Below are 15,999 nucleotides of genomic sequence, written 5' to 3' on the forward strand. Positions count from 1 at the left end.
AGGGTTAGTTCACCCAAAAATCAAAATTTTGTCATTAATAACTCACCCTCGTGTTGTTCCAAACCTGTGATACCTCCATTTATCTTTGGAACACGGTTTAAGATATTTTAGATTTAGTCTGAGAGCTCTTAGTCCCTCCATTGAAGCTGTGTGTACGGTCTACTGTCCATGTCCAGAAAGGTAAGAAAAACATCATCAAAGTAGTCCATGTGACATCAGAGGGTCAGTTAGAATTTTTTGATGCATCGAAAATACATTTTGGTCGAAAAATAGCAAAAACTACGACTTTATTCAGCATTGTCTTCCAGGTCTGTTGTGAGGACTTTCACTGCAGTGTATGATATCTGGTTCACGAATGAATCACTTGATGTAACCGGATCTTCTTGAACCAGTTCACCAAATCGAACTGAATCGTTTTAAACGGTTTGCATAAGCATTAATCCACAAATGACTTAAGCTGTTAACTTTTTTAATGTGGCTGACACTCCCTCTGAGTTCAAACAAACCAATATCCCAGAGTAATTCATTTACTCAAACAGTACACTGACTGAACTGCTGTGAAGAGAGAACTGAAGATGAACACAGAGCCGAGCCAGATAACGAACAAAAGATTGACTCGTTCTCTAGTCAAGAACCGGTTGCATCGGTTTTCAGATCACCAGTAGTTCTTTTGGACAGTTCGATTCAATAAATCGGTTGAAGAAAACGGTTCACAGGTTCTTTTGCGCTCGACGTAATTGCGTCATTCGCAATGATTGCCCTAGATTCAAACCTTCGGTTTATCAGGGCTCATGACACTAGCACAGAATCAGTTCAGAATCAATCACCAAAAGAATCAGTTTGGTTCAGACTCTCTGTGTGTCGGTCTGCTTCACACTGAATCACACATGCGCAGTATCATCAGCTCCTCGGTTCTCAAATCGGACGCGTCTGACAGAAACGGTTCTTGACTCGTGAACGAGTCAGTCTATTGTTTGTTATCTGGCTCGGCTCGGTGTTCATCTTCAGTTCTCTCTTCACAGCAGTTCAGTCAGTGTACTGTTTGAGTAAATGAATTACTCCGGGATATTGGTTTGTTTTAACTCAGAGGGAGTGTCAGCTTAAGTCATTTTTGGATTAATGCATATTGGAGATGTGAACCATTTCAAACGATTCAGTTCGATTTGGTAAACTGGTTGAAGAAGATCTGGTTACATCGAGTGATTCGTTCGCGAACCAGATATCATTGAACTGTTGTGTTTTGAACTCTCTCACAACAGACACGGAAGAGAAGACAATGCTGAATAAAGTCATAGTTTTTTAGAAAAAATTCTAACTGACCCTCTGATGTCACATGGACTACTTTGATGATGTTTTTCTTACCTTTCTGGACATGGACAGTAGACTTCAGTAGCTTCAATGGAGGGACAGAAAGCTCTCAGACTAAATCTAAAGTATCTTAAACTGTGTTCCGAAGATAAACGGAGGTCTTACGGGTTTGGAAAGACATGAGGGTGAGTTATTAATGACATAATCTTGATTTTTGGGTGAACTAACCCTTTAACACTTAGGCATTCAGAGTTTTATGTGAAGCAAGGACATAAAATAAGTTTCCCTTACAGTAAATTTAAGTAATCCCACATTTATCAAGAATACTGAAAACTGAATACTAAATAAAAGAATTGCATGTACTGGACTTCATTTTTTTTCTATCATGTCTTTGCCGGCAAATTTGCCTCTGAGTTAAATCGGTTCTGCATGTGATGAAGTGCTAGGTTTGTAAAATATTTTAAAAAGAATTCTGTGACATCTATTAATTTTTCTTTGCCCTTAACAATTCAGTAAAAAGCATCAATAAACCATTGGAACAGGGATCCTCATATCTGGCCCACGAGTTCCACTTTCCTGCTAAGTTTAGCTCTAACCCTAATCAAACACACCTGAGCATCCTAATCAATGTCTTCAGGATAATTAGAAAAGCACAGGTAGGTGAGTTTGATCAAGGTTGAAGCTAAACTCTGCAGTGCATTGGCCCTCCAGGACAAGATTTGAGAAACCCTGCATAGGAATAAACTTCTACATGACAAAGTGACGTTGTGACATTTAATTGAACAGAATTTGACATATTTCATAATAGATTCAATAATGAAAGAAAAAATGTGCAGAAATGCACTATATATTTTATACAAGTCAATATCATTTACAATTTCCAGCTCGAAGCACAACAAAACAAAACAACTTTATTTCATACTTTACTGAGTAGAAAGAACGAATTCATTCAAGTGTGGCCTATGCTCTCACATCCTCATATGTCTAATCATTTAACATGCATATGAAATCTTTGACTTTTTGACTTTATCATCATTACACTGGATTGCACGTGTGCATCAATACAAAGATCAAAGCAACATGATTTCCCAGTAATGAAAGCAGCTGATCCACAGTATCTATCAGCATTTATTTCCACACCAGACTGCAGATAATGCATTTCCACTGATATAGTGAATGCATTGACAAGCAGGTCAAGACCTCTTTTCCCACCATTGCTCTGGGAGAGAAAAGCTTAAACTAAATTGTTCTAGTTAGTCTCCATACCTCTAGTTCAGTCTAATTCTAGTCTACTGTGAAAAACAACTCTATAGTGCTCAGTCTACCTCGCTAGACATCCATCCACCTTTAAAATGAAGGGAGAAAGCAAAATCAAGATCATAAATTATAAAGGAATATATTTAATCACCATATAAGTATCAGAAATCCAAAACATATGATAGAATGCTTTTTTTTTTTGTTTCAATAGATTTTACTTATTCACAATGATTATTAAATAATGAAGTTTTCTTGCACTTTCTTTGAGTGAACAGCTAGGTTTATTTTAATTTTATGTTTTTCATAGAACTCAAGAAGTTAAGAATTTTTTTGATGTTTCATTGTCCTTTTATATTTAGGGCTTCGAATGGGTATTAAAACATACAAAGGCCAAGTTTAATCTCCCCTCTGTTACGAGATAAAATGCCTTCTGCGACCTCTATATATTAGTGATGAATTTACAAATTCTTCCAAATGTAGCATCTTTCTTCATGCAAAGAAGAGATGTCACTGGTTTCTTTGGCTGGAAAAGCAGGGAACACAATGACAGAAGATTTTGATCTTCAGCATATCTGTATTGTAAAGAGAACTGAAGTTTGTCATCTGTCTCAATCAGAAGCATTGAGACCGAGCACAGATCTAACTGTAACATCAAGTATTTAAACATACACACAACAAATACAAACTTGAATGGTTTCTCATATCAGTAGGTCAGGTCTGGAGAATGTGTGTTGAAGGAAGTACAGGTCATCAGAGTTAAGCAGAAATAGGTCACAGGAAGAGGCTCAGGTGCCTACATTTAACTGTCTGTCTCTCTCTCTGCTCTGCTTCTTCTCTGAACCTGATGCTCTTCAGGATCTGCTCATGAAGAACAACACAAACATACACAAAATATCAGGATTCATTTATTGCAGATCATGCACACATATATGATGCAATATCACTTTTTCTGTAATGATGTATTGAGTGGCTTTAAGTAAAGCTAAAGAAAACATTATTTTCTTCTAAATAAGCAATTTTGTTTTAAAATGACAACATTAAAGAGGTAGTTTGGTTGCAGTGGATGATGAAAGTCATAAAAAAGGAAAATATATCACAGAAAAAAAAAACTCTAAATATCACTAATGATTTTTTTTTTAATAGGCCACTTAAGAACAGTGAAGCTGCTTATTTATTTAGAGATATATTTATAAGAAGCAAGGTTTTTAATTATTATGCTTTCAAAACTGTACTTCCTTTTTAGAGCACAGATTGGACAATTAAATGAACTGTGTGAATGTTTCAAGATGTCAAACGTTGCGTGGTGAGGTGGTTATCTTAATGGTGACAGGAATTTGTATCCCTTTGAATATTAGTATATTACTTTGTGTGATCTTGACTGTTCTGGATTGTTCTTGTTAATCTTTTGGATTGCTTTCTATATACTCACCATCTTTACGGAGGACACACTTCCACAAACAGAAACAGAGGCAGAGGACTAGAAGAAATGCTACAGTGGTCACAGAGATCAGGATAGCGAGCGCAGTGCCAACTGGTGAGAGAAACACAGTAAACCATAGAGTGCAACACTCATTTTAGAGCATTTGTTACCTTTTCACTTTGGACCACTTCTGAAACTTTTATCATTGGATGTTTATTAAACTTTGGGCACTATTGATGTTATGGGTCTGATTTTAATTTTTTTCTTCATGTTAGTGTTACGTGACATATAGCCAAGTATGGTGACCCATACTCAGAAATGTGCTCTGCATTTAACACACATTTTTTGAACACCATACAATTTTTATTCACTTTGATTTCAGGTTTTTTTTTTTTTTTTTTTTTTTTTTTTTTTTTACAGAATTCTCAAGAAAATACTCTATATTGTGCATAGTTTCCATTAACTGATGTCAAATTGTAAAAGTATTCAGATATTATTTACTAGATTTGTGTATTTAGGATAGATTGCATGCTAACTATGACTTTAGTCTAAGCAAGACAAATCTGCCAGTTTATTCAAAAAATATTGATGATTTTGAGATGGTGGAAAATGACTCCATTCTCCATGATCCATGCTTGTACACCGGACAAATAAACTCGCCTGTGTAGAAAGTGTGAAAAGTTAACCCTCCAACTGGGTTTATTTTCTAAGATTCACTGGGCCAAAGTGCATAGTTGAAGAAACACTGTTACTGCTATAACAACTATTTCTCTAGATTCAAATAGAGAACATACAGGGAACATACAGTATGTGCAAGTAACTATACATTACAAACAGAGACAAACAAAAACCAGGGAATGCATTTAATGCATTCAAACACTGCCATGCAATATCAGGCCGCAAAGCTCGTTGTGATCACAAATCTCTTTCCATTCTTTACAGAAAATAGTTTTGGCTTTAAGGATTAGTTTTCCTGAGCATCAGTCTGCTTTCTGTTAGAGAATGTAGAGATGAAGATAGAGCGAGGGCCAGGAAAAACACTAAATGATGAGCCCCAAATCCTGACATACCAGAGTTGTGCTGCATGTCACGCTATAAACCACACTTCATACATAACACTGAAATTACAACCGTAAAAGTATTAGACATGCCATGAGAAAAGTATGAGATGCGGTGCCAGGATTTATCAAGATTTCATATTTCACTGTAACTTGGTTTGGTTTTACCAAGCATCACAATGATAATTACTGTATGACATATAATATCACACCAAGGACAAGATGATCACATTTTGTCAAATCATTATAATTGTCTCCCTTTGGTCCACTTGTAATGTTATTAAAGGGCTTCATGAAACACAACCATATTTCAATTTGTCTAATAATTAAGATGACACTTGTTTCACTGCTCAGAGTGTGTGTTCACAGTGTGTGTGTGTGTTCACTGCTGTGTGTGTGCACTTTGGATGGGTTAAACACAGAGCACGAATTCTGACTATGAGTCACCATACTGTGTCGCGTCACATCACGTCATCTCACTTTTTTTTTCCTAGCTGTGCCTTTAAGACTCTCTTTAATTGACCTCATCATTTCCTATTCTGGCGTCAAAAATAAAAATAGTTTTAAATTAGTGTTGGGGAAAGTTACTTCTAAAAGTAATACTAATTGCAATACATAGTTAATTTCTATGGAAAGGTACGTATTACGTTGCTTTAGTGTTACTTTTTATAACATGGACTTGGCTTGCTTATACAGGATGGTATTTTCAATGGTATTCACAATGCTCAGTGAACCTATTTACCTCAAACCAATCAAGGAAAAATTGCATTATTTTATGCAATATAAACCTTCGTAATCAAAGTGCATAATAAAACAGTGCACACTTACTTTTAGTGTTCATGGAAACAGCAATGGCAGTCTCCAGTCCTTTATGATGAACGAGACATTTGACAGAGACGTCCTTCAGGAGTCCAGCCTGGATGGTCAAGGTGCTGATGACCAGAGTCGTCCCGTCACTCTGCTGGACAGAGGTGGTCACAGGTGGACCAATGGTCCGGTTATTCCCCTCCACATTCCACACTATTTCAGCCTGTGGTCGGGCCACGGCAGTACAGTTAGCTTCGATCACTCCCGGAGACGTGGTCTTGTAGCTTACTTGAGGTTTGGGCAGGACTGTAAATGAGACAGTATTTAGCTTGTTTGGGTGTGGAACATTTTATTTAGTCAGAAAACACAGCTACATGTGAATGTCCATCAGTGGAGGAAGATGAATCCAGAGTGTCAGGGTGATAACTAACATAGATCATAATTAGAAATGCCCCCCAAGTATTTGCTATTCATAATGCTGCTTTGTTTGTTGTAGAATTATAAAAAGTTTTCAACCTTACATTTTTAGACTTGTCTGCCTCAGCCTAAAAGCGATCATCAACGTCAAAATGATTGAGACCAATCAAATAAAAAAAGGTGGGATTTACTGTTCACAGAAGTCAAGCTTGAATTCTTGTGCTGCACTTCAGGATTGAATAAGTGTGAGATAAGAGGCTAAATATTTAATATTCGACAACTGTTTTATAATAAAAATGTTAAAAGACCAACAGCAACATTCAGTCATACTCAACTTTATTGTCAAATTTATATACAATTATAACTCCCCTCCCAGTCCTTCAAAAAAATGTCTCCCCCAGCCCCTGATGTAAAAATCATGGCCCTGACAGCATTACCAGCACTGGTCATTGATTGGAGCCATGCTAACCAGCCAAACTTTGACCTCTTGATCCTAACACATAATCATGCATTGACTCTACTGAATGACATTGTGTTGGCTTGAAAAGCAAGAGTTGGCTTTGTAAATGCCATGCCATCTCTGAGTGTTTGCAGCCCACATATTTTCATCAGTAGTTCAAAGCTACAGAGATGCCCATTCAAACCACAGCACTGGCCCAAACAGAGGTATACACTTGGCATTCCAACAGAGGACAAGCATTTCACATTCTTACAAAACCATGACCCCTACAGAACTATTCAAGATTGCTATGAATAACAGATGAGTGAATATGATTAAACATAATGCAGACCTAAAAAATGTTGTTTTGGATCCCACTGACATTCTTGTATGAACAAATCATTCAAAATATAGTGATGCAGGTTTGGAATGACATAATGACAGAATTATTTAGCCTTTTGAGCTAATCTATCCCTTTGGGTATCCGTTGGTGGTTCGGACAAATGCAACAGTACAGAACAACGAGTCACGAAGTGAACATCAATCTGAGAGAGACAAGGCAGGAGAACGAGAGCAGCACAAAGAGAGGAGCACTGTGTTAGTGGAACAGTGACACAGTCATTCACTTTGGCCACAGTCTGAATAAATCATAGATCTCACAGTCTCACCCTCCAACAATCAGTTTCTTTCATATCACTCTCTTTCTCTCTGTCGGTTGTCCTCATTTTTCTCCAGGCCTGTGTGTGTGTTTATCCTGGCCCTGCCCTCTCTACCACTCTGTGCTACAGTCCTACCAGCTGCATACACTGAACCGGATTTATGTTTCACTCTAGAGTCTGAAAATCAGCAGTCGCCATAAACAAATATCAACAAGGTCCATCTTGACCATTAGAGTGGGGACTGTTTTCTGGGATGGGTTTTAATGGTCCTTTTAGTTGAACAATTTAAAAAGAACCAAATTCAAGAACAAATTCAAAAGTATATAAATGGATTTACTTTAATAAACGTAAATAAGAACACTGAAAAAATATAGATTTTCTACTTTTATTAAAAAATATACAGACTTTCTCTCTTATTCGTAACACAATATGGCAAAATGTTTCTTGGCATAAATTATTTACTTTATTTTGATAGTCTACATTCTGACACAATCCCTTATTTTATGTGTGGTTGCACTTTATTTTACAGTACGTGTACTTACATGTACTTATAGTGTACTTACAGTGTATTTATCTAAGAAAGTTCTGGTAATACAAGGTAACTACATGGGGTAAGGTTAGGTTTAGGGGTAGGTTCAGGCAGAGATGTATAGTAACGAAGTAGAACTACTTCACTACTGTACTTAAGTACTAAAAGGCGGTATCTGTACTTTACTAGAGTATTATTTTTTTCTCCTACTTCCACTTTTACTTCGGTACATATTTTCGCTGAGTTTAATACTTTTACTCCGATATTTTTTTTTATGTGCTGCATCGTTACTCGTTACAATTATGATGTTACGAATCATTCCATTACAAACCACTGCCAGAACTGTAGATGGCAGGTTTGATGAAGCTGCCACATCATTGAGCGAATCAAGCGAGACTGCGCGTGCTGACTGAACTGCTGTGAAGAGAGAGATGAACACCGAGCCGAGCCAGATAATGACTCGTTCACGAGTCAAGAACCGGTTGCATCGGTTTTCGGATGACCAGTAACGTTAGTTCTTTCTGACAGTTCGATTCAATAAACCAGTTGAAGAAAACAGTTCACCGATTCTTTTGCGCTCGATGCAATGGCGTCATTGGCGTTGACTGCACATGGGCTCATAACATTAACACAGAATCAGTTCAGAATCAATCACCAAAAGAATCAGTTCGGTTCCAGACGCTCTGTGTGTCGGTTTGCTTCACGCTAAATCACACATGCGCAGTATCATCAGCTCCTCGGTTCACGAATCGGACGCGTCTGACAGAAACGGTTCTTGACTCGTGAACGAGTCATTATCTGGCTCGGCTCGGTGTTCATCTTCAGTTCTCTCTTCACATCAGTTCAGTCAGTGTACTGTTTGAGTCAATGAATTACTCCGGGATATTGGTTTGTTTTAACTCAGAGGGAGTGTCAGACACATTAAACAAGTTAACAGCTTAATTCATCTGTGGATTAATGCGTATTGGAGACGCGAACTGTTTAAAACGATTCAGTTCGATTTGGTGAACTGTTTCAAAACGATCCGATTAAATCGAATGATTCGTTCGCGAACCAGATATCACAAACTGCTTTGTTTTTAACTGTCTTACAACAGACACGGAAGAGAAGACAATGCTGAATAAAGTCGTAGTTTTTGCTATTTTTGGACCAAAATGTATTTTCGAGGCTTCAAAAAATTCTAAATGACCCTCTGATGTCTTACGGGTTTGAAACAACATGAGGGTAAGTTATTAATGACATAATTTTGCAAATTGGGCTAACTAACCCTAGTAACTGTTCTTTTGTTTGCAAGAAGTTACAGTCAAAGGAATTGTGATTGTCCTTTAGGTTAATCATTTGAAATAGTAAAAACAATATGTTCAAACTTTTGACTACTTTCTTTAATAGCTACATAACACAATACTTCTACTTTTACTTTCAGTACTTGAGTAGTAAATTTTAAAATAGACTACTTGCAATACTTAAGTACAAAAAATGTTGAATACTTTAGTACTTCTACTTAAGTGTGGTGCTTAAAGAGCACTTCTACTTCTACTCAAGTCACTTTTTTTGATAGAGCACTTGTACTTTTACTCAAGTATGGGTCTCCAGTACTTTATACATCTCTGGGTTCAGGGTTAATTATGTACTCTGTAAGAAAGAACTGGATAATCCAAGGTAACTACATGGTTTAAGGCTAGGTTTAGGGGCCAGTTATTGTAATCAATTACTATAATAAGTACATAGTGTGTACATGTGTTACTGAGATTCCACTAACTTATATAACTGTGATTAAATGTCAACTTACTTTCAATACAGTATCAGCAGACTGTTAGGTTAGGTTTAGGGTTAGGGTTGGTAGAATAAGTTGATATATATTTGCAATCTTACTTATAGTCAGTTAATGTCTGTTGGGGGCCATCAAAATAAAGTGTCAGCAGATATTAAGCAGAGAGTCTATTAATATTCTAATGACTGCTAATCAACATGTAATCGGAAATGTTCTTATGTCTAAAGTGGACTATTGAAATAAATCGTTTTGATTCAGCATATTTTCAATTCAAAACAGCGACATTTGGCAAAGAAGTTGAGTAGTTTGCAACACTGGATACCAGGCAACTGTTGGCTGTGAACCAGTGCCGATCCTAGACTTCTGGGAGCCTGGTTATCAACAAATTAATAAAAAAAATCTTGAATGGCGTTCATGTAAAAGGCTTGAGAAACAGTGTCTCTTCAACGACTCGGTACGCTTTCAACACGTTTTTTTAATGCTTGAGCAAGACTGTACTACATTCATGATTTTACTGATTTTTACGTAGAAAGCACAACAGCGCACCACATTAAAATTAATTATTATTCATGTTTTCATAACCGCTGGCCAAATTAAAAAACTAAACTAAAATGAAATCATCTTTGAGAGCTAGTGGGCCTCCTGGTGTTTCAAAGGCCCTACGCAGCTTGCGTGTTTTGCGTATAGGGAGGATCAGCGCTGCTAACAACAAACAGAGCAAGCATCAAGAATATCAAATATTGGCCCTGAATATCATCATCAGCCAACATGACAAATATCAGAATCATCCAACTTATCAAGATTACACTGTAACTGTGGGCTAAAGCCTCGAGGGACTTACCAAATATAGTGAGGCAGCTTACGGCGCTCTTAGTGCCGTCTGGATACGTGTGGAACTCACAGGTGTAGCAGGCCTCATCTTCAGCTCGGACCGGCCAGAACGTGAGCTGCGTGTCAGACAGAGAGGGGCTCAGGCTCGCGCGGTCCACAAACTCTTCTTCAATCACTGGGTCACTCTGCTTTGCAAAAGATGCAACTTCACGGGATTCTGCTTTATTCACAATCTTCTTCCATAGCACCTGCTTGACTTTCTCCGGCAGACCGTACCGACAGCCCAGAGAGGCTTGTTTACCACCCACTGCAGTCTTATTGCCCTCTGAGATCACCGATGCTGTAAATCAATGAAAATAAGTCACTACTATACCAACAGTAGCATGGTAACACTTATATGTAACTTATATACATAATCATAAATACATTATATACAGTATAGTGTATTTTAAACTATATATTTTGTTACTTATTAGCATACTGTTATACACTCTTTTAAAATGGGGTTTTGCCACAGAAGAAGAACCTTTCAGTGATCAGATTTTAAAAGAACCATTTTTGACAATCTGGAGAACTTTTTTCCCCCACTATAAAGAACTTTTTGTTCAACTGAAAGATTCAATGGATGTTAAATATTCTTCATGGAACAACACAAACCAATAAAGAATCTTATTTCTTAAGGGTGTATGTCACTAGATGAACTATTTTATTATCTGCCTTTAACTAAAGGAGAAACAGGCTTTGGGAGTGGAGTTAAAAAGAGGTCTCAGTGAGACCAGGATGAGATATGTTCACTGTCAATCCATAACAATAGATGCCTAAGGAGCATCCAGAATACAATCCCCACACGATCAATTATGTGTTAAAGAGAGGGAAGGACAGTAGTCTCTAGAAATGAGTGACAGGTGCACAGAAACCATGAGATGTTGAGACCAGCTGGATCTTTGCCTGACCAAGCAGCTTTTTCTTATCTACATTCACATTCTCTTCCAGAATCCACAACACAAGTATGCAACATCCAAAACCACAACTATGCTGATGTGGTTTATTGTTCCCACAGCCTTATATACGTAAGAGCCAAAGACAAGAACCTGATGATACGTGTTGTTATCAGTGTTATCCGTTATTATCAGTGTTTCAAAGCATATCTTAAAAAACGAAGTATTCATTAAAGTAAGACTTGTCTTTCTAATGCAGGTAGCCTACATTTAAATATCAAATAAGATAGAGTGCAAGCTCTCAGATTTCATCAAAGATATCTTACCTTGTGTTCTGAAGATGAACGAAGGTCTTACAGGTTTGGAACGACATGAGGATGAGTAATTAATGACAGAATTGTAATTTTGGGGCGAACTATCCCTTTAAATTTAAGAATGGATACCGGTTCATTCTTGAGTGAATCAGCATTTTTAAGAAATCAGTCGTGTGACTGATTCAATGACTTACAACCTTTAGTAAACTGCAAAAGGACTCAGTAAAAAAACTCCACCACCATTAATGCACAGACAACATGGAACACAAACTTGATAAGCAATTAAAAATTTCCAGTGTTGCTGGAAAGCATGGATGCTCAATGTCAAAATGGAAGTCTCCTCTAAATACATGTTGTCCAAAACTGACCTGTGACAGTAAGGCAGGTTTGTCCTTCCCTCGAGCCTTTGGGATAAAGATCAAAGATGCAGGTGTAGCAGCCCTCATCTCTGTAGCTGACCCGTTTGATGGTGATGGCACTGGCATCTCGTGGAGAAGGAGCTAGCTCCACATGCTGCTGGCCGCTCACACTGTCTTTCTCACCCGGCTGGTAAGAGATTAACGTCTGGTTCTGCACATCCAGCCAGCGGATCTGATGAACCGATTCTCCTCTGGCCTTGACAAGCGTACAGCTCAGAATGAAGGGCTGCTCAACCGGGGCCTCCACGCGTATCGGAGCTGAAACCCTGCCTGAGACACAGCAATACTGAAACCAACCGAAAACACACTTACACACAGAACAAGAGATTACTACAGTCACACACCTTGCAGTCTGGACACCATTACCACAGACACACAGATCTGTAGACATCTTGGCAAGGAGACCATAAACATTTTAGTCTAGTGGAAAGGAAATACAACATTTCAGTAACCATTGCACCAAACTGTAAGATGTAGGTGTAAAATTAAAAGTCCACAGTTTTATCTATCTTAAGAAGTGTGTACCCTTTATATTGAGAGGGCATTTAACGGTCCAGCTCAGTCTTGTGGGATGACAATGAAGACAATGATTTCTGTCAGTTAGGGATGTTTCCAACATCTTACTGAAGGGCTGCCATCTGTGTTTACATATTACAGACATTATAGAAAACACACATACACACACACACATACATATACATGTATATACACTGAAAATCTTAAAATGAGTTTGTAAAGATTGTAAATTGTGCTTGTATACAAATCTTTTTACCAGACTTAATTTTTATTTTTAATCTGGATTGGAAAGAAAGAAAAACAAGAGACCAGTATCAAACTAAATGCAATATAAAACTTCTCCCTTTGCATATTTCATAGTTTTGATGACTTCACTATTTTTCCAAATGAATAAAGTATATTTGTGTTCAGATTTCATCAATAAGTGTATAATTACATATTTCAGAGAGCATCAATGATTTGCGTTTGAGCAGTTTAATCCATAACTTCACCACAACAATGATATTAAGTTAATTTAAACTAATATATTTTTATTTAAAATTTGATTTGTTTTAAGTGGCCAAATATATTCTACAAGGAATATATAAATAGCTAAAAAATCTTTGATAAAGAGTATTTTCTGTGTTAAATTTAGTTAAATAACAGCTGATTTATTTAAAATATCAGACAATATATTTTTCCGTAATAGCATATGCAAAAATATGATAGTGATGATCTAAAGATAGTAAATGTTAGACCTTGATAAACTGATCATTAATAAACTGACCATTTATCAATAGGCTACTCAAACAGTAGAAATATCAGTTCATCTGAGAGTGGCAAATGAGATACAAAACGAGTCTAAAGTTAGGACGGAAGTAATCTATGATGTGCTACAGTTAAGTGTAAGTAATTAATAATATATTTTGACATACCTCCATGTGGTGTAGATGCCTCTGCCCTCAGCTGTACATGCACAACACTCTCTTCAACACACTGAACCAGCTGGACTGTAAACGGCCCTTTCTCCACCCATCACTGAATCACTGCATATACCGAGTCAAGCACACGGTGGCTCCGTCTCACAACTCACTCAGCTGCCTACTTAGACAGCACTGTCAGATATCATATGCCTCTCAGCTCACACACACACACACACACACACACACACACACACACATTTGTTTTTGTGGAAACTGGGTTCATCCCATAGGCGTAATGGTTTGTATACTGTAGAAACTGTATATTCTATGGCCCTACACCAACTCTACACCTAACTCTAACCCTCACAGGAAACTCTGTGCATTTTTACTTTCTCAAGGAAACGATTTATAAGCGTTTTAAAAAAATGGGGACATGGGTTATGTCCTCATAAGTCACCCTCTCCTTGTAATAGCTGTCATTATACAGAGTTGTGTCCTGATATGTCACAAAAATTTGACCACACACACACACACACACACACACACACACGCACACACACACACACACACACACACACACACACACACACACACACACACACACACACGCACACACACACACAGAGAGAGAGATAACTGACTCAAATGGCAACAATATGAATGCCAATATAAAACTAAAAACCTATCTTATCAAATTATCTGTATATAATTATATTTTCAAATTATCTGTATATAACATTATATTATTAAGATTTTAAAAAATGGAAAAGAGACCCCCTGTTTTATAGTGTACAATGCTATATCTTAGTTTGTGCTGCTTTTCACATTTAAGCTTGGCCTAAACCACCATATTCATGTATTAAATAACAAACTTTTCTGCCAGATACATAAATACAAACTTAAGAAATATTTGTGCAAAGACACTCAGAGACACTCACAATGTTCTCAGTCTGACCTCTAGTGTTCAACATGGGACTCACAAACCTATCCTCAGTACATAAATGAACGATAGTGACAAGAAAAACAAATATCACAAATTGTATCTAGTGTCTAAATAATATTTGTTTTGACTATATAGCCTAACTATATATATAATGGTGTTATATAATAATAAATAATGTCAAGAAATAAGAAGCATCTGTAAAATACTGTACAATTATGAGAGGATATACTAGTTAATTTACCACACCTTCATAAATTAAAAACATAAAAGTAACCACACTGACCCCTATTCTTCTTAAGTGATGTAAGTGAGATCAAAATTAAAAAGCATGAGCCAAATTTGCTGCACAGTGGCAGTCTTGACCACAACACACCACAGATGTCACAAACGTTCGGGGCTCATCTATCCCACTCAAGATAGAAACAAGTTGACATTTAACCTGCACACATTTAGTACGCACATATTTTTACGCACATACTGGTTAGAAAGAGGTCAGTAAACCAATGTTGCTAAAGCAACTTTTCAGCTATAGATAGATCACCACAGAGCCACTTCTGCAAGCTGGTGGACAGATTAGAGTCTTTTTTAAGACCCCTACGCTTGCTCTTGTGACAGTGAGAGGAAACCTTAACCTGAGGTCATCGAAGATTATTTGCAACTTCACCCTCAGTGGTGAGCAAAGGTTAATGTACAAAAACCACACTTAACAAATAAGACCAACAATAGATATAATCAAAAAAGTGTTATCATTTAAGAATAGTTATATACACTATATTTATGTCACACATAAACAGAACATTAATGCATTAGTGCAGCAGGGATGATGGATTTTTGTAGGCCAAAACCCATTTTCGTGAAGATTTTTTGTTGAATGCCTGAAATTAGGCCTGTGGTTATAACAGAAGCCCAAGATATGTTATATTCGACAACATAAAATAGATCAGTGATACCTCACACATGATTTTATTTTAAGCTTTAAAGTGTCTTGAAAAAGACAGGTGCTTGCAAGTGCCTAAATGGGACTACAGAGGTCATTCGGGACATTAAAGTTGTCACACCGAACAGGAAAGCTCATCTAGTTCACTTTTACAGCCTCGCTGTGTTGATAATCACACTCTTGCAAGGTATTCCAACTCAAAAAGTCCAAGAAAATGTTTTCTTTTTAAAATAAAAAAGGAAAGAGCTGTCAGAGTTGAAGTCATGTGACCATGGCTCATTTATAGTTTAGCTTTTTAATTTCTTCTGATTGTATATAGCCTTCATAAAAGTTGACACCTTATCCTAAAGCCATTGAAAAAGATCCTGCTCGTGGACAGAATCAGGGTGATGCAGACTTCCAGGCTGGCCAACAAAACCATGTCAACATCAGTGGAAAACAGAAGGGGTTTATTTGCTGTAGCAGCATCCTGGGTTTTTACCTCCTTGCTAATTAAAGGTTCTTTATCAGGTTTTATTATCTGGCATCCTTCTG

General features: G+C 37.2%; 1 protein-coding gene across 1 annotated transcript; it reads right to left on the minus strand.

Annotated features, from left to right (window-relative positions):
* Positions 1-2,068: 2,068 nt before the first annotated feature.
* On the minus strand, positions 2,069-15,175 carry LOC113108964 (OX-2 membrane glycoprotein). Its single transcript, XM_026272408.1, has 9 exons — positions 14,812-15,175; positions 13,598-13,763; positions 12,693-12,805; positions 12,512-12,587; positions 12,117-12,437; positions 10,507-10,836; positions 5,872-6,156; positions 3,995-4,096; positions 2,069-3,423 (listed from the first exon to the last, which is right to left on the minus strand). Exons 4-9 carry the CDS (start codon positions 12,579-12,581, stop codon positions 3,365-3,367), a joined length of 1,167 nt encoding a protein of 388 aa, XP_026128193.1. The 5' UTR covers positions 12,582-12,587; positions 12,693-12,805; positions 13,598-13,763; positions 14,812-15,175; the 3' UTR covers positions 2,069-3,364.
* Positions 15,176-15,999: the final 824 nt, after the last annotated feature.

This window comes from Carassius auratus, chromosome 9 (assembly GCF_003368295.1).
Source record: "Carassius auratus strain Wakin chromosome 9, ASM336829v1, whole genome shotgun sequence".
Taxonomy (NCBI): Eukaryota; Metazoa; Chordata; class Actinopteri; order Cypriniformes; family Cyprinidae; genus Carassius; species Carassius auratus.

What these genes read in the sequence shown, in the direction of transcription:
- LOC113108964 (XM_026272408.1), bottom strand. Translation starts at nt 12,581, where the DNA reads ATGTTTATGGTCTCCTTGCCAAGATGTCTACAGATCTGTGTGTCTGTG. An exon ending in AACCTGCCTTACTGTCACAG is followed by an intron (nt 10,837 to 12,116) that starts GTCAGTTTTGGA and finishes ATTGATTTACAG; the next exon opens with CATCGGTGATCTCAGAGGGC. An exon ending in AAGCTGCCTCACTATATTTG is followed by an intron (nt 6,157 to 10,506) that starts GTAAGTCCCTCG and finishes TCTCATTTACAG; the next exon opens with TCCTGCCCAAACCTCAAGTA.